General features: G+C 33.2%; 1 protein-coding gene across 5 annotated transcripts in view; it reads left to right on the top strand.

Moving 5' to 3' along the window:
* The first annotated feature begins 391 nt into the window (after window positions 1-391).
* The window catches only part of Dll (homeotic protein distal-less), a 439,859-nt gene continuing 420,655 nt past the window's right edge, over window positions 392-19,595 (top strand). For 3 of the 5 annotated variants that reach the window (XR_011333286.1, XM_069832082.1, XM_069832081.1), the window contains exon 1: window positions 394-1,899. Coding sequence is in view for 3 of the 5 variants with exons in the window: in XM_069832082.1 (XP_069688183.1) it covers window positions 1,440-1,899 (460 nt within the window). In the remaining 2 variants the exon portion in view is untranslated. Of the gene's footprint in view, window positions 1,900-19,595 lie in introns of all 5 variants that reach the window. The other 2 variants (XR_011333285.1, XM_069832080.1) reach the window with 2 other exon arrangements.

Here is a 19,595-nt window from a genome sequence, read left to right as displayed (position 1 = left end):
GATATACAATCTCTTGTAGGTGCGACATAAATAACTTTTTAGACGCACAGCCATTCCTTATATCGAAAACCAGTCCATCTGTCCCAGAGCTGCCTGCACGAGTTTTCCCTCCTGTATCCCTGGAGCCTTTTCTGTTCCACACTCAGACATAAATATTCTCGGAACGGTAAGTTCCCGCCTTCGCAGCCAGCAAGTCTATAGAAGGCCGTGCTTCGTTAAACAGGTCCTCTTTAGCGGTGGGCGGAGACACTACGGCCAATAGCAACACGCGGCGACGGCCAATGGGAGAGGAGAGCGACATGGATTTGAGGAGGAACTATGTTTGTGACGTCAGGTGGCCCGCCCACCCTGGACGGTGGCGCTGCCTACTCGGACGGAGCGGGAAGTTGGGAACTGGCCGTAGTGAGGTCTGGGCAGCCGCCACGGAGGGAAGGCAGGCGGACGAGCCATAGTGTGAGGCCAGGCTCGATCGGGGCAACACGGACACTGCCATCATTACCTTCAGGTGTCTCTCTTTAAGTGTTTACTGTTTTTTTTCTTCTTCGACAGTCGTGAACGAGTGATACAGAAATGTAATTAAAACGTCTTTGTCACAGATATTTTTACCGAATTTGCGGTAAAATAGAACAACATATAATCAAGTGTTTCAGTGTTTATATTTTTTTCTTGTTCCTCACTGCGGAAGACCTTCATCGGAAGTTATTTTGAAACAATTACTGACCCTGTGCTTCTAATCTTCGTCATCAACTTTAATTATAATACGCAGTGTGATTGTCTTTTTTTTATCGCCATCGTAAACAGTGTGTGCTCCGTACTTGTTGATTTTTTTTCTCTCGCTCAGCTGTGTAATTGACCCAATCGCATCGTCCTCATCTGTAATTGGTTGTCGTTGAATAATGACGGTAGTTACTGTGGTTTTGTGAAGTTGTTATTGAAGTCAGCTGTTATTTTTTTATACCGTCTAGGTGAATTGTCTTTATGGAGACGGATGATCGGTGAAACTGATTGTTTACAAATGTGAACTGGAAGAACATGCGTCCGGACTGTGCAGCATGAGATAGCGGGGTTCCCGCCTGCCCTACTCGAGTCTCTGGTCCACCCTGGACATCGCGGCCCGCCTGGTCTGCAGCTCTGCCATCGTACCCCCGGTACCCTCGCTAGTCGCAACGGCAGGGTTCGGCTTCAACCCCCACCACCATCACCACCACCATCATCCCTTCTCGTCTCCGGCGACCCCCGGTTCTCCAGGAGGTTGCTGGAAGTCGGCCTTGACCATAGTCCCTGCAGTGACGGCGACAACCGGCACAACGCTGAATTTTACGGACCTCGGCAGCCCCTTCGGATCGGGGGGTGGCGCCGGAGGGGGCGGCGGTGGAGGCGGCGGCGGAGGCAATACCGGTAGCGGGGGTGGGTCGAACACCCCGACGCCGACCGGAAGCATGGCGGCGGCCGACGCCCTGGACCACCACAACCACCACCACCACCCCATGGGAGGGGGAGGCCTGCCGCCGTCGTCGCACCAGGACACGACGACGACGACGTCCAACAGCACGACGGCGACTAGCGCCGGTGGCGGCGGGGGCGGCAGCGGCGTTAATAAGTCGGCGTTCATAGAGCTCCAGCAGCACGCGGGGGTGACGTACAACCCCATCAGGGCGGCGGCCGCGGCGGCGGCGTACAGCCAGCACCACCACCCCGCGGCGCACCACTTCAACCAGGGCGGCCCGCAGCCCGGCGGAGGGCCTCCGAGTCACCACCACTCCGCCGTGGACCCCGCCGGCTTCGGCAGTCCCCGCACCGCGCTGGGAGCCTACCCGTTCCCGCCGATGCACCAGAACACCTACACCGGCTACCACCTGGGGTCCTACGCGCCGCAATGCCCCTCGCCGCCCAAAGACGGTAAGCACCGCGACATTCATTGCATTGGCAGGGGAAAGTGATGTGGATGTGTGAGCTCCAAGCTGTTAGGTTACTTATCTCAGAGCAATAGAGCAGGAAGAAAGGGTGAAGTTCTACACGTAATAACCCGTATGGAGCAGTGAAGTTGTACATTTGATCGTCGGAATTTTTAAAAATCGTCGTGGAATTTTATTACCGTTGCTTACATAAAACTGCTATTTAACTTTATGTACAGATGAGCATAAATTAATCAAATTTATAATTATATTAAGCCTTTAGCGTTTGCAAAATATCAGTCTTAGATTACGTTAAACAGCTGCGAAAATATAAGAGGCTTAATTAATAGATATAACTTACTCTTTGTCGCATAGGCCTATAGGTACTTACCTATAAAAGTTGAACGGTGCGAGTTCATTAGACTGTTATAGTTGAAGGAATTAATGATTGTGTATAAACAAAGGGTGAAATACAATAACAACATTAGGTACTTGGTAAATTGCAGCCAATTCTTGCTTAGTGAAGTCATTCTAGTTATCAACATTTATTTTATTATCTTCCTTATATAAAATGACCCGTTATCTTGATTTTACAGATTAATGTGATTTCATCGCATTTTTATTACACTATTCTTTACAGCATTCGCGAATTGCCAGAATAATCGCACAATACGTGAGGCGAAGAAAATATTGTGTAGGTCTACATGATTTACAGGTCTAAATATTGCATAAATTTTATCTTGCTACGTCGATCTCAGTACTATTGAACATAAAAACAAACCTAATTGAATAGAGAGACACTAATTTATATAAAAAGTACCCTACCGGTGTGATAAATTCTGTGTGCTCTGCAACATGCGATTTGTAGGCGTAGACCTACATATTACATAACTCTTAACTAATTAGGCTATATGGAATTAATTTACTGTATAAAACATGAACCTAAATGGAGATGATGTTATAAGATTTCAACAACTGATACAGATCGTCATCTATTTGGCATACCTATAATTTGTAATGGAATAAAGTAGTCTACCTCTGATACAGACGTTTCATTTTATAGCCTATACCTGAAGATATAACTTTCGTACTTCTTGTACATCTTAGCTCCAGTAAGTTTACATTTAACAAAATTTTCCTTAAAAATATTTATTGATAGTGATTGTCGATTAGTAAAAAATATCTTCAGGTTATCGGAAAATATAAAGACGTATTTTATACTATAGGCTAAATGACATTCGGATAAAATAAATAACTTATAATAATTTAATAAATAAAAATAATACGTTGATAAAAATTAAATTCATACGGCGTACGTCTCGAAGTTTAATATAGCCTCCATAAAACAGTTTGATGCCTAGTCTATATCCTTTGTCCAGAGTTGAAGACATCTGTTGTGGGCTGTAGCTTACTAAAATATTAAAATAGACTACTTAGGCCTACTGCAAATTATTATTCTCTCGTGACATGTTTTCATAGTCTTCAAAATATACAAATGCTTCATCAACATAAAGATAAGTAGACTATGGGCCTCCAAAAATATAATTAAGTTTACATTTATAAAAAACGGGTCATGTGAATTCAATTATCGAACAATAAATTTAAATATGAACAGTTACAGTATTACGTCGTATGCTATTCCTATTTATCAAAGACTGAATGATCTCTTAATTTATCATAACATTTAGACTATCATATTACGATGACAAAGTAAAAAGTTAAAACTAGAATTCCAGTATCGAGATGAAGAAAATATTTCACTCTAAAAATAATACTGTAATATGAATCATATTAAAATCTAAGCCTATATTTTTCTATTTCAATATTTGGAAGGAAAAAATAAATCTCTATTTAAATAGACGTAGGTATAGATCGCAGTCCGTATACAACAATAACTTCGGCAATATTAAATCGGAACAATTATCATAAGAGTAAGTTATATGAAATATTTAGTAGACCCTTCTAACTTATTCTTTCCATGGACGAATTATTAGATCCTCTCATTTTCTTTTTCTACCGAGGCACTCTCTTATAAGGGTTGTTTTTTCAATGCATCCCAGACACTGAAATAAAGTTCCATAAAACTTATCAACGTAACAACGTCACTTTGTGTTGCTTAACATGGGTTTCAGTACCAAATAAATGCAATAAAATACAAGTAGCTAAAATGAAATTCTTACATTAAGAGAAAGGTTGCACAATAGGTACTGGATAAAATAAGAAATAAAGACATACTTAAGTAACAGTTCGTAACAAATTCAATAGACGAAATCGTTTGTAGAATATCGCGAGAAATAGACGGAAATCGACAGAATAGGTAGTAGCCTATGCAAAATAATTTTTCTGTTACAACTTCAGATCGGAGTAGATTGAGGGAACGATGAAAAACCTATTAAGGCTCCCCAAGCAATACGCCTACAAATTTAATGTAAGGAAGAAATGGAAGAGGTGTTTAAATTTGACATTTTTCGTACGTTTTTCGTCATAGTCATTGTGTACGGATTAAACAGATACCTAATACAGGCAGACCGGAATTTTTATGGTCCAGCAGGCACATCGGCACTTATCTAGTCACCATCCGTTGAAATGTTGCAGTAAATACATGTAACAGTAGATACAATTATAGAACTTTGCGCACTAATTTGTAGAGTATCTTAACTTTTTGAATTAAATGAATAAGCACACACAACACTTATACATAATTATGGCCACTAAGAATTCAGTTTCAGTACTGACGCATGCATGGAAGTCTTTCACATAATATTGTACACACTGAATTCTAACATACATTTTACAAATACAGTTTCACACTAAGTTCTTCAAATGAGAAATGGAAAGCTTTTTCACTAATAATAAACATGTTTCAATTTTCATTCTTGACTTTTCATCAGTCCAGATTGAGTTCATTGTGGAGAAAAGTCTTTCAACTGACGAATTACTACCTTGAACACATATGATTAATGACACTAGTTTGAGAAGATTTTCAAATTGAATAGACTTTTTTTTTTCTTTGAAATGTTGAAAAACATTACACCAGTTTTCACCTGTTGGTTTGTCACAAAACTTCTCATTTTTTGAACCACTTAAAAATGGACACTGCGGCAATTCTAACGCTTCCGCGCAACGCGAATGAAGACAAAGATGGTATGTTCTTAAATAGTGCAGAATATCTCATACTATGTTCGCTGGTTCTTCTATCTTATACCAAGAACCGTTCAGAAATGTGCGTGAATCACAGCAGTTTCATCACGATATTTAAATATTCACGTGTAAAATGTCACTGAAACAAAATCAAAACTTCTGGGGACAAAAACGGGGACATTTGCTCCCCGGGGATAACAACTCAAAACCGGGGACTGTCCCCTGAAATCGGGGACGTCTGGTCAGCCTAACCTGATAACTTACATCCATTTCACAGCTATATCTACTTATAAATTATAGATGCATTGATAAGCTATACAATACTTATGGGGAAAGAAACTGGCTACATAACATCATTATCTCCTAGCTTAGTTGCCTCATGAGTGATGCATTATGGTGTCACTCATGAGGCTTACACTTGTCTTCGGACAGTTGACTAAACAAGAATACTTAGCTTAGTACCCGTATTAGAATTTTATCTATTCCACTACAAACTCGTTAGCCCAAACATTATACGCTGCCGTTTTATAATTAATTATTATTATCACTTTGTTGAGTACCTAATTTCTAACGTAGAAAATAAATAATAGTACATTTACTGCAAAAAAAAAACGTAATCTATTTATTGAAAATGTTACTTTGCCTGTAATAACTTATTTTGGATCGTGGCATTTCATAGAGAGAAATTTGAATTAGAGTTAGCCCTTAATCACTTCAACATTTTATTTAGCCTACGTAACAGTAAAGAATACTCACTAATTTATTAGGTACCTACTGTACTTCGTTATTGCGAGGAAATTCGTCAAATGTATGATACAAATTATATCTGCTGTCTGCGTACAAATTAGCCTACATAAATTTAAAGTACGATAAAGTATAATATAAATAATGCAGATTTTTTTAAAACTAAGTTATGAGTATTATGAGCAACACTGTCTTGCTCCAGATTAGATACTAACTTGTGACGTTTTCCGCTCTTAACAAAGACCGCGCTATTGCTGTTTTATATCGGGTCTTCTCTAAGTAATGTACCTAACAGCATTATTACGTTTTGCTTCAGAATTGCCTTACGATTTTCTTCAAACGTATTATTATTATTATTATTATTATTATTATTATTATTATTATTATTATTATTATTATTAATATTATTATTAATAATAATATTATTATTATCTCGGAATGTGTCCTATTTATTTATGCTGATATTTTTAATTTGTTACACAAATCTCTTTTACTGCAGTGATGTTGAGAGAGGCAATAAAGAGAAACATATTTTTAAAATAATATGGTCAGTATAAATCGAATTTTTAAGAAAAGTTGAAGTTTTCAAAGGAAATGGTAAAATAGAAAGTGAAGAATTAAGAAATTAAATTATTTTCCTTCGTGAAAGAAAATAAAATAATATAGGCCCAGCACAAACTTAAATGGAATTCAAAATGAAAGAACAGTGTAATACTTTTTTTGTTATTAACAAGCTAAGGAAATGGAGGAAGAGAAGATTAGACTAGAAAAATAATAATGATGATGATACACACGATATGTGTGCTAGTTATATAAAATTTAAAATAGCTAATTAACGTGAAAAATGTTTGCATGGCTCTGAAATTTGTTACAGCCTATTTTAATAAGTTAGCCTTTGGGGTGCGATATTTGTTATTTAATTGTTTTATGTTAACAATTACATATTTATTTCGATACAATATAGGCCTAGGTATATTATATAATTCTTACTTAAAAAAATCCAGCTGACATGCGTGAAATTCTTCCTAGCCTATTTGTCATGTGTTATCTTAAGAGTTGGCCCTGCCATTTACAATGCTAACCACTATTTCCTGATAAGAATTTGAACAATTGTATTCGACAGAGAAAAAGAGAATGATTTCAATAACAATAATACATGTGAATGTAGTTCGGTAATACATTTTTAGAGTCCCAATGATTTTCAAATTTCTTGTAAATAAATACTAAATTAAGTGTAATATTTTATGTTTCCTTAATTTTTAACATATCAATAACGAATAGAGTAGGTCTAGTTGAATATTCTTAATTACATCGCCTATTTAATTAGAGCAGGCTCTATACCTTGCTAAACACAGCGACATGATCGCCGTCATTTGTTGATGTAAATAGGCTACAACATACCTACATTATTTCACTAAAGAAAATTTTGACAAGTAATAAGCATTTAACGATAACAAAGGAATGTTAATGTGTTCATATTCGTATACCAATGTTACACAAAATAATTTTCCAATAGGCTACAAATAACCTAACAATTATTGAATGTATAATTGAATTATTTTATAATTCTCATGACATGTCTGAAAAAAAATAGACTGTTATAATATTATACCTAATTTTATCGTTAACCTTATACTTTCGTAGATATTTAATAGAATATATTTTTTAATATTTGCAAAATTATTGATGTAAAGTTGTATCATGTTCTCACATAACAAAGGATTCTAGTTACTTACGAAGTTCTAGCACAGTCTAGTATATACAGTCGTGAAGCTTGAGTTGTGAGGGTGCTGGGAACAATAGACTGTGCCGGTACTATTTCGCATTGTCTGTAATGAGACGATATTAGCAATCCTAGTGGTTAGCAACTATCTATTAATGCATATTTACTACGTATTGAGCTTCGTGACTGTATATACTAGACCGTGGTTCTAGTTCATAATTCTCAAGAGCGTCAGAATAAACGAAAATACGGAGGCCGATGCTTTGAAAACTGGCGATTATGGCGATGACGACAACGACGTCAAAAATCTTTCAGAATTGAAGATCAGTAATAATAATAATAATAATAATAATAATAATAATAATAATAATAATAATAATAGTCTAGTTAATAATTAAAAATTTAAATTTTATTTTGAAATAATAATTAGTGAATTTTCCTGCAACATGAGCAATGCGTACGTTCAAAAAGTAAATTTTGAACAGGGCCCATTGTGATGTGATAATTTAGTTACTATTTCACATAGCCCTTCGTTAAATGACGTCTCGCGTCACATAATGCGGATAAAGGAAAACGTATTTGATTTTCGTATGAAGCTAAGTAGGCCTATATAGCCTATTTCTTTCGTAACTAATTTATTTATAACTACATAAAACATAATATAACTTGTTATAATATGGTGTCAAATTAGAAAATATTTCAATATAATCTTTTAAGAGGTTTTTAGCTACTTCTAGTCTTAAATAAACGGGATATTTATCCGCACGTCCACAATTGTCATTTTAAGCGCAAAGATGACAAGAGAATAAAAAAAAGTCTCAATGGTTTGTAATTATATCTATTAAATTAGTAGACGTAAAATTTCTGCAACTTTTATTGTTTATTTTAAATTTGAAATTTATTAGTATTTTCAATACCAATCTTTTTTATATAGTTTCAATGTTGAACAAAAGTTTCACTTATGAAAAATAATATCGTACGATTATGGAGAAAAACGCGTATAAGTGGAGAGGAAATGTCTGCTAGATGCTATTCGTATTACCTACATGAGTACATAATAATGTATGATAGCATAGAATAGAGATTTAATTAGTTTTAATTTTGAATAATTTTATTAGACATAATTTTGGTTTAATTTCTTGTGTATAATATTGCATTGTGTTACTGGATTCAGTTTAAAATAAATTCTTTACATTCCACATTAACCCAATGGCTTATTTCAGTTTCCATTACTCTGCAAAAACTTAATTTTTAGTGGCTATTTCGTTTATATGACGTCATTCCATTTTCGGTCAATGAAGTGTAATGAAATTTTGAATTCCAACCAAACATAGTCATACATCGCGATAATTTCTGCAACTCGATTTATCACTGTCAATTTATCGCATGGTCGTTCTTTTGTTTAGTCATTGTCGCCAACTGTTTCCACGTAAATCGATGAGCATGAATCCATTGTACAAAATAATGTGCTAAATCCTACTTCCACATCTACATCTTCATCTTCTAATTTCATATCTATTGTGTCTAAAGGAAATGACACTCCTTCATAACAATTGTTCATTTAATTAATGTATTAATCAGGTTATTTGTAATATTATACTATAAAATTTTAAAATTAAATTATGATTTCAGCAGATAATAAAAACGTATTTCTGTTATAATAACAAGAGAAAAGCGCAGTTCATGTAATTAACATGTTTAAACCTGTATTTCGCTCGTGGATTTATAGGCAAATCTCAGTCCTCTTGTGACAGTAGCCTACTATAGATTACTTTTTAAAATTAATTTTTAATCATTCTGTTTTCCAATCGACCTCAAACACATTTATATAGCATATTTTTGGATTTGATTTTGAACGATTTCTTTATATTTGATTTTTAATTATTTTCTGTCAGTCAATTTTCAATAATTTCTTAGGTCTAGACTACCTAATCCCAAACAGTTTTTTTTTTTTTTTTAATATTTGTTCGAAACTTTTGTTGTATTTAATTTTCAGTTACTGTTATATTTAATTTACAATAATTTTTATTTAATTTACAATCATTAGATTATATATTTTTCTTAGATAATTTGTCATATCAATTGTTGATACTTTTTATTCTGCATGAATTAATTTTTATTATAATATGTAGGCTATGTAATATAGTTACGCATAAAAATATAACATTTGCTACCTTACTTTGTCAAGTTTCATGACGATGGATAGATACAGCAGTAAGATATATTTCTATTTGCTTGAAGGAATAGCGATTTTACACTAATGAGCAATTGTTTAAAAATTCTTGTGTGTCTTAGCAAGCATTTTAAACTGTGTGCAGAGTGTAGGCCTATGTAACATTTTCTTGGAACTGCATGTTGATATAATCGCTTTAGTATTATTTACATTTTATGCTGGATCAACTCAAGCAGATAATTTGGCACTTTGTGTTTGAGTCGTAACCACCTTTCGCTTTTGTTCTTATGTAGGTAATAAATAATTAAATATAAAACGTATTCTATGAATTTTATAGACAGAAGTATAATATTTCAGTAGCTAATGGTTTTATTAATACAGACATATTTTGCAAACACATTAGTGAATTAAATTAAAACATTTTTATGTGAAAATACACATGGTTGTGTACTTTGAATAACTACTCGTAGAAAATACAAGAATTATTGGAATATATAGCCTAAATTTATTAAAATGCATTCATATTATTCTATTTAAATATTTCTTTTCCTTAAAATGATCAATTCTAGTAATTAGTTTGTATAAATTGATACAGTAATAATTTATACATCGATCCTCTGCAGTGAATGATCTGAATATGTCGATAATTAATGCTATTTGTATTCGTTTACTCCATACGTCACATTATTTTCTTACAAGAGTAAGTTTAATTTATCTTGATCCTAAATATTGTCATGAATATAACATTCAATGCACATTACCTAAGACCCTACGCCACAAATCATAATATTTCATCTCTCAATTTTTTGTAAGTATTTAACTGTGTGTAATGGGTTCCATAAACAACTTAAATTGCTTCTTACATAATACGATTCGCAATATAACGTGTACAAATCGTTAATCGTTCTACGGTAGGCTACATTTATCTTTACAGAGTGATACAATAACTGCATTTTTTGTATAAGCTTACTATTTATTATTAATTGTAATTTATTATTAATCGTCATTATTGAGTGTAATTAGTTATCACTGTCACCGGGTATTTACCCATTTGCAATGTGAATAAATACGTAGATACTTATTAATTCCATTCGTTTTGGAAGCTAACTCGCTCGCATGTTTTAAAATTTCATCGGCATACTTGGCTGCAAAATTCTTATAAATTGTATTTATAATAATAATAATAATAATAATAATAATAATAATAATAATAATAATAATAATAATAACAATAAAATAAATATCGATATTTTACACCAACATAAAGTACAGAATTATTTTCATGAGCCTAAGATCCGTGAGTCTTAAGATTTGTGAATGCGGCCTATAGCCACTATATTAAAATACAGATAATGCTACAAAAATAATAGAAATTATACCTCGTATTAGATATTTCCTTTGTGTGTGCGCAATCCTCAAATATTGCTTCTTGTAAACTGCAAATCTGCATTTATCCAGGCAATCTTAATGTTTTAATTATGGACATATCTTTATTATTACTAGGGCCTATAGTACTATGTTATTATTATTATTATTATTATTATTATTATTATTATTATTATTATTATTATTATTATTATTATTATTATTATTATTATGCCGTTGGCCTGGGTATCGTAGTTTGGTATAGCGCTGGCCTTCTATTTTCGATCGAGGTTGCGAGTTCTATCCCGGCCCAGGTCGATGGTAAGTGTGTTTAAATGCGACAGGCTCATGTCAGTAGATTTACTGGCATGTAAAAGAACTCCTGCGGGACAAAATTCCGGCACACCGGCGACGCTGAAATAACCTCTGCAGTTGCGAGCGTCGTTAAATAAACCGTAATTTAACTTTTTTTAATTATTAGGCCTATTCACAAACGTTGTTTCAGAAATAGGGTAATAATAGTCTAAAGTATTTTATTAAATACATTTTGGTGTATGGTGTACACAAATATTTGATATTTTAGATAATAGTCTAGTTCTATTAGGCCTATTTTATAGCCTATTTTACTTTCTAGGAAACTGAGACAATAGCTTTAGTTGTGCGACACGTAGTTTTATTACGAAATACGAAAGTTTCTCAAGAAAACTACATAGTTAAGAGATAAATATTAAAACTATCAGCGTAATGATGTATGAATAGGCATATGTGCTTTTTTTTGCACAGCTTTTTCACAGTGGATATTCTACATTAATTTGGCTTACATCGTTTTATCGATCGCAAAATAACTCTGCATTAATTAGATTTTTGGTTCCGTCTGTTGCAATAATAATAATAATAATAATAATAATAATAATAATAATAATAATAATAATAATAATAATAATAATAATACTTATAATAAATCTAATTTATATTTTTAGGTTTTCTAGAAACTTAAGCCCAAAATTGTTCGTATGTCTCTGTTATTTAAGTTGTTTGGGGTCTATGTGAACAAAAATTTTACTAGACTACCTACCGTTACGACTTAGGACCAGTAATGTTGTAAGTCTAATATTTATAATTTAATGAACTAATTTAATGGAGATATAAGCATAATTTCATAAATTTTAAATAAATAATGTTAAATTAGTGTTATTATTGCACTTAACTGTCAAAAACATAATTGTTAATTGAAGATATTATAAAATATGCTTACTAAGTTATCATTTAAGCCTTTATTCTGTTTTCGTTCTTTAGCGTTATAAATAATATTAAAGTTATTTTTCACTTTCATTTGGACACTTTCCATTTTAGTCTAGCCTACCATTTACTTACAAAAATTACGATTACATTTTGTAAGTTTTTACATGTTTTATTATTATTATTATTATTATTATTATTATTACAAAATTGTGATTGTCGTTTAATTTCATGCCGTACAATTATTTTGCATTTCTACATAACAAGGAACCAAAGCAAAGAAACTCTTAAGTTTATAGCCTAATATTATCAATTAGTGTGCCTTCCTTCTTCAAGTCAGGTTTCCGTCAGCTTAGAAATAATACATCTAACAAAATTTTGTGAAATATTTGACCGGTAGTCGGCGTTGACTGCTGTAAAAATGTCTGATGTAAATGGGAAACATTTCTGGGAGAGGGCGCTCTCGTTAACGGAACAAGTAATATAAACCTTTTCACGGTAGATCGGGCTAACAGGTCTGACAGCACCAATAAATGTTTCAGTATGCGGGCAGCGCACAATATAGCCATTAACGAACAGTAAGACACGGACTGTAGCAGCCAGGGCTATCAATGCACACAATGCTGCAGTAAGTTAATACTCTAATACAGTAAAATAACAACATAATTATAATCGCCATGATCGTAATAATAATAATAATAATAATAATAATAATAATAATAATAATAATAATAATAATAATAAATATTGTTGCATGAAAATAATAATTACAATGATGAGGTGGTGGTAGTGGTAATATGATGATACATCGCAGTTTGGACTTTCTATTATAGCGCTCACAATTATCTGTAGAATTTAAAATTTATATAGGCCCTAATAGGCCTACAAATTTTAAATCAAAATTTTATTTCTTGACAATGATATTTAGTCTTACCTTCATATATCATTTGACATTTTATTTATATTTTATAAAAGTCACCAGAAATCAAAGTAGAAAGATATAATAATAATAATAATAATAATAATAATAATAATAATAATAATAATAAATATACTGTTGCGATAAGAATAATAATTACAATGATGAGGTGGTGGTAGTGGTAATATGATGACACATCGCAGTTTGGACTTTCTATTATAGCGCTCACAATCATCTGTAGAGTTTAAAATGTATATAGACCCTAATAGGCCTACAAATTTTAAACCAAAATTTTATTTCTTGATGATGGTATTTAGTCTTACTTTCATATATCATTTGACATTTTATTTATATTTTATAAAATGCCACCAGAAATCAAAGTAGGAAGGCTAATAATAATAATAATAATAATAATAATAATAATAATAATAATAATAATAATAATAATAATAATAATAATCATAATAATCATAATCATAATCATAATAATAATAATAATAATAATAATAATGAGTCCTAGTAAAAAATAGAAAAACAAACACTTGAAAATAACGATATATAGGCTATTAGGTACTTAAAAGAAAGTATGTATGTATGTATTTATTCACACTGCAAATGGGTAAATACCCGGTGGCAGTGGTAACTAATTACACTCAATAATTGCAATAATAATAAAATACAGTCATAATATTAATAATAAAATATTAATAATAGCAATATATAGCCATTAGGAAAGTCCAGGACAACAGAGAGGGTTTGGAATTGAACGGGTTACATCAGCTGCTTGTCTATGCGGATGACGTGAATATGTTAGGAAAAAATACACAAACGATTAGGAAAAATAAGGGAATTTTACTTGAAGCAAGTAAAGAAATAGGTTTGGAAGTAAATTCCGAAAAGGCAAAGTATATGATTATGTCTCGTGACGAGAATATTGTACGAAATGGAAATACAAAAATTAGAAATTTATCCTTTGAAGAGGTGGAAAAATTCAAATACCTGGGAGCAACAGTAACAAATATAAATGATACTCGGGAGGAAATTAAACACAGAATAAATATGGGAAATGCCTGTTATTATTCGGTTGAGAAGCTTTTATCATCCAGTCTGTTGTCAAAAATTCTGAAAGTTAGAATTTATAAAACAATTATATTACCGATTGTTCTATATTGTTGTGAAACTTGGACTCTCACTTTGAGAGAGGAACATAGGTTAAGTGTGTTTGATAATAAGGTGCTTAGGAAAATATTTGGGGTCAAGAGGAATGAAGTTACAGGAGAATGGACAAAGTTACACAACAAAGAACTGCATGCATTGTATTCTTCACCTGACATAATTAGCAATATTAAAACCCGACGTTTGAGATGAGCAGGGCATGTAGCACGTATGAGCGAATCCAGAAATGCATATAGAGTGTTAGTTGGGAGGACGGAAAGAAAAAGACCTTTGGGGAGGCCGAGACGTAGATGGGAAGATAATATTAAAATGGATTTGAGGGAGGTGGGATATGATGATAGAGACTGGATTAATCTTGCACAGGATAGGGACCTATGGCAGGCTTGTGTGAGGGCGGCAATGAACCTCCGGGTTCATTAAAAGCCAGTAAATGTATATAATAATATTAATAAGGAGCATCCTAAATTAAATGAAGCACAGTCACTTAATATAACATAATTAATTAAAGTAAATCTAATTTATATCTTAACTCTAAGTTAGAACTTAAACCCACGATTATATATGATATGTTTATGCATGCACAAGTAGGCCTACCTTTCAGCACTACGCTCATTTCGCTATCAATGCACAAATACATAGGCTATAACTATAGAAGTAGTTGAAATGACATTGTAAAAACTGTTTTCTTTCCAGAAAAAGATGCAATAGGCCTATAACACAGAAGGATGGAAAACACAATACAGACGGATTGTCTTCAGAGCCCCTGAACGTAATGAAGTTTCAAATACCTTTGATACGAAAATTTCTCCTCAATATAACTTAAATTAGAACGCAAGTACACCGTACTGAATTCTCTTTGTATGTGTTATTTAAACAAATTCTACTTCGACAGGGCTATCGTAACAGATAAATAAATACATTAAATTAAGACAGATGCTACAGTTACTGGCAAGGAAATAAAAACAAAGAAATATAATTTGTTACAAAAACCAAATCACAAGCAATACAAGCAACTCTCATTCAACGTACAACGAAGTAAATAAATATAAAGCAAATAACACGTCTTTTCAATATGGATAAAATGTAATCATATGAATCAGCGTTGGAACAGGCATCGTAAGGGTTGTCCTCCATACGTTATCAAAATAAAAACTATGGTGTGTTGTTAGTACGATGAACACCCTCCCTTCAGCCGTTATAACCGGCTTTTATAACCAGGTTTCGCTACCTGTCATAACTGCCCGAATGTATCACAATGCTGGGTGGGTATTGGTCCCATACACCGGCAAAATTTTCTTGAGATTATTTTTTCCCCGATTAATATTCGAACCAGCGCGCATTCCGTAGGATGCCTCAGAACACGATGCCACGGTGCGGGATAATATATAATGATGGTGGACTGAGTAATAGAAATATGAAGCTCCACCAAAATGACTAAAATGTAAGGTTATTTTAACGATAAGTATCAAATATTAACAAAATATATTTGTTATGGATTTAGAAATTTTGTAGCCTTCATTTTCAATGTAAATTTTCGTTGCTCATTGTTACTTAGGTAAAAATTTCAGATACAGGTTTATTGTTCATAAACTTACGTAGTATAGTGTACCTAACATTATACAGATGTAATTATATGGATATGCAAGGATTAGTAATCTCTTTAACTGGATTATCCTTGCATAAACTTAGGCCTATGCATTTTGGTATACGCTAACGATGAAATTTTTATATTTACATTTCGTACAATATTCTGGTCACGAAAGACAATCATATACTTTGTCTTTTCGGAATTTACTTCCAAACGTATATCTTTACTTGCTTCAAGTAAAATTCCCGTGTTTTCCATAATAGTTTGCGGATTTTCTCCTAACATATTCACGTCGTCCGCATACACAAGCAACTGATGTAACCCGTTCAATTTCAAACCCTATCTATTAGCCTGAACTTTCCTAATGGCAAATTCTAGAGCGAAGTTAAAAAGTAAATACGATAGTGCATCTTCTTGCTTTAGCCCGCAGTGAATTGGAAAAGCATCAGTCAGAAACTGGCCTATAGGTGGAAATATTTAAATATCTTGGTGTAACAATAACAAATATAATTGATATTCTGGAGAAAATTAAATGCAGAATAATTGTGGAAAAAGCTTGATATTATTCGGTTGAGAAGCTTTTGTCATCCAATCTGCTCTCAGAAAATCTAAAAGTTTGAATTTATGAAACAGTTATATTACCGGTTGTTCTGTATGGTTGTGAAACTTGGAGTCTCACTTTGAGAGAGGAACGGAGGTTAAGGGTGTTGGAGAATGAGGTGCTTAGGAAAATATTTGGGGCTAAGAGGGATGAAGTTACAGGAGAATGGAGAAAGTTACACAACGCAGAACTGCGCGCATTGTGTTCTTCACCTGACATAATTAAGAACATTAAATCCAGAAGCTTGAAATGGGCAGGGCATGTAGCACGTATGGACGAATCTAGAAATGCGTATAGAGTGGGATATGATGATAGAGACTGGATTAATCTTGCACAGGATTAGGACCGATGGCGGGTTTATGTGATGGCGGCAATGAACCTTCGGGTTCCTTAAAAGCCACTACTAAACTAAACTAAACTAAACTAAACAATGAAATGGTAATTTTATAGTCATATGTGTATGTTTAGGTCCCATTGTTAACTAACTTTTATATAAATGTCTGTTGTATATCCTGTGAGTAAAAAGATATATATTTATTTTCTTTATTTCTCTATTTTAAATGAAGCGTACATAACAAAGGTATTCGCTTTACCCTCCTTTGAGACGGTAAAAGCATTGAGGTAGGAGTTCTTGTGCTTTTTCTGGTTTGTGCACCGGAAGGTTGTGTGTCAGCTTCATGTCTCTGCCATTTATTACTTCGAAAAGAATCGATATTCAAACTTGTGGAAGAGTTTATGTGTCCTGGAACGATTCTACATATTATGACGAGATTAAAAACCGTGTCTTCATCTGAGTTTGAATTTCGGGCTCTTCAGTTCATAACATCTCACCCTACAGATACGACTAAATCTATTGCATAAGTAGCCTATGTGTAATATTGCCTATATGCAAACTTAAGTTACTCATTTTTATCGTTAAGTTATGATTATACTTGATGCAACTTGTAAACCAATTTTACATTTTATCGTGATGCGTAGTTCGCAATGTAATTGCGTTGTACAGAGCTCGTACAAAATATCTTTTCGGTTTCGAACACATGTAATTTATATTTTATGAAAATAGCACCAAATGGAAAGAGAAACTCAAAACGTTTAGTTGTGATAACATTGTTTTCCTAGTTGATAAAACAGCCTCATAATAGAGCATATAAACAAATTTGTTCATTGTTGAAGCAAAATGGCTGCTATAGAGGACAGAAAAGCTTGATTTTCTTGTGAACCAGTCGGTTATTAATGTGCAACGGCATTAACGAACAAAGTTTTGGCAGATCCACCCAGTGGGCCTATAATCCGTAAATGGTGCACTGATTTTAAGGCGAGATTCTTCGCAAGCGATTGCGATTGCGATTTCATCCATACCGACTACAGGTGCTGCAAGCCCTAAAACCAGAAGAAAAAGTGTTGCGAGGAAATTTCTGCATAAGTATGCAGACTTTAATTGAAAACGAAAATGAATTTATTAGTTTCGTGGTGTTTTCTGACGAAGCCACCTTTCATCTTTCTAGTAAGATGAACAGACATAACCTCAGAATCTGGGGGTCGGAAAATCCGCGTACCTACGTGGAGCTTGACTGTAGATTTGATGTGTGCCGTGTTACCAAGGGGGGACACATTGAAAATCTTTAAGGTAAGGAACTAAATTTTTTGAGTTTCTCTTTCCATTGGTACTATTTTCATGCATCTCAAATTCATAGAACGTAAATTACATGTGTTCGAAACTGGAAAGGTCTTTTGTAGGAGTTCTATATTTTCCTCATTTAATTATATCGGTGTTTAGTATAAGCAAGTCAGACATTTTCCCCAGATTTCTAATCGCTCGCATTTGAGGAGTAGAGCTTTATGAAAAATGTCGCCTTCCATATCTACTTTAACTTATGTAGATTAATATTTTAAGCAAGATTCCCTGTTTCCATCTCCACTTTTCGGTTAAAGTTTTATTTTTACTTTCCCCGGGAGTTATGCGTCACACAATTCAAATAATTAATAAACTTTTTACGTACCTAACAGTTTTTTTTTAAGTTAGGGTCCAACTTCGGCGCCACCTCTCCTCTGCAACAATTGATTCAATGTTTTAAACAAAAGAAAATAAATTCTTAACTCCATTTTTAAATGAGGAGAAAACTTTTTTTTAAGTACCATTGACATGGACGGAGTAATTACCATTAACATCTCAATTGCTTGAAGTTGTGTGTTGTAATAGATATTTCATATCACCTCTGTATGTGCGCATCTCGTATTCCGTTTTGACTTGTACTGAGTTGAAAAGGAATCTTGGTTCATAATGAGGCGCCTAAGTCCTTTAAAACGTGGCCTATTTCGTTGCCTTTAATTTCAATCCTTGTTTCAAAAGAAAATTATCACACACTCGTATACATGTCTATTACTGTTAATTTTTTACTCCAAGAGAAATCATAACCTACAGTATTTCGTAGCGAAGTTCTCTGTAGGCAATTAATAACCTGTATTTTCTCCAGCAAAGTACGAGGAGTACAAAAATTCTAGTATTTATAAGAAAATTATGAGAACTTTTCGTACCTACTAATAACGGAAATTTTAAAACTACTTCAGTGTAATTTCAGTTGACTTTTCTTTAGCTTAGTTTGTGATTTTAAACATATATCGGTCTTATGTACAAGAATAACATTGAAAATTAATTTTAACTTGAATGACTTACCTGTGATCTTGACGTTAGACCTACGTTGGTCATGTGACCAGAGTTCCGCCATTTTTGAATATCCGCTATTGGTAAATAGTCTAATTGAAGATTATGAAACAAACTAGAAGGCTTGTTCCACAAATTATATTTAATAATGACAATAATAATAATAATAATAATAATAATAGTAATAATAATAATAGTAATAGTAAACCTAATAATAATAATAATAATATAATAATATTGTTTATTGCCGGAAAAATAGAATACAATTAAATTATAAATTTACAAAATTTTAGCACTCCTCTAAAAGAGTGTTCGCATGCTTAAGGGAGGATTCCGTACATAATAAATTTACATGCATAAATTACAATA

The sequence above is a fragment of the Periplaneta americana genome, chromosome 1 (assembly GCF_040183065.1).
Source record: "Periplaneta americana isolate PAMFEO1 chromosome 1, P.americana_PAMFEO1_priV1, whole genome shotgun sequence".
Classification (NCBI taxonomy): domain Eukaryota; kingdom Metazoa; phylum Arthropoda; class Insecta; order Blattodea; family Blattidae; genus Periplaneta; species Periplaneta americana.
The sequence above is the reverse complement of the archived record's forward strand: the minus strand, read 5'-3'. Positions and strand labels throughout refer to the sequence as shown.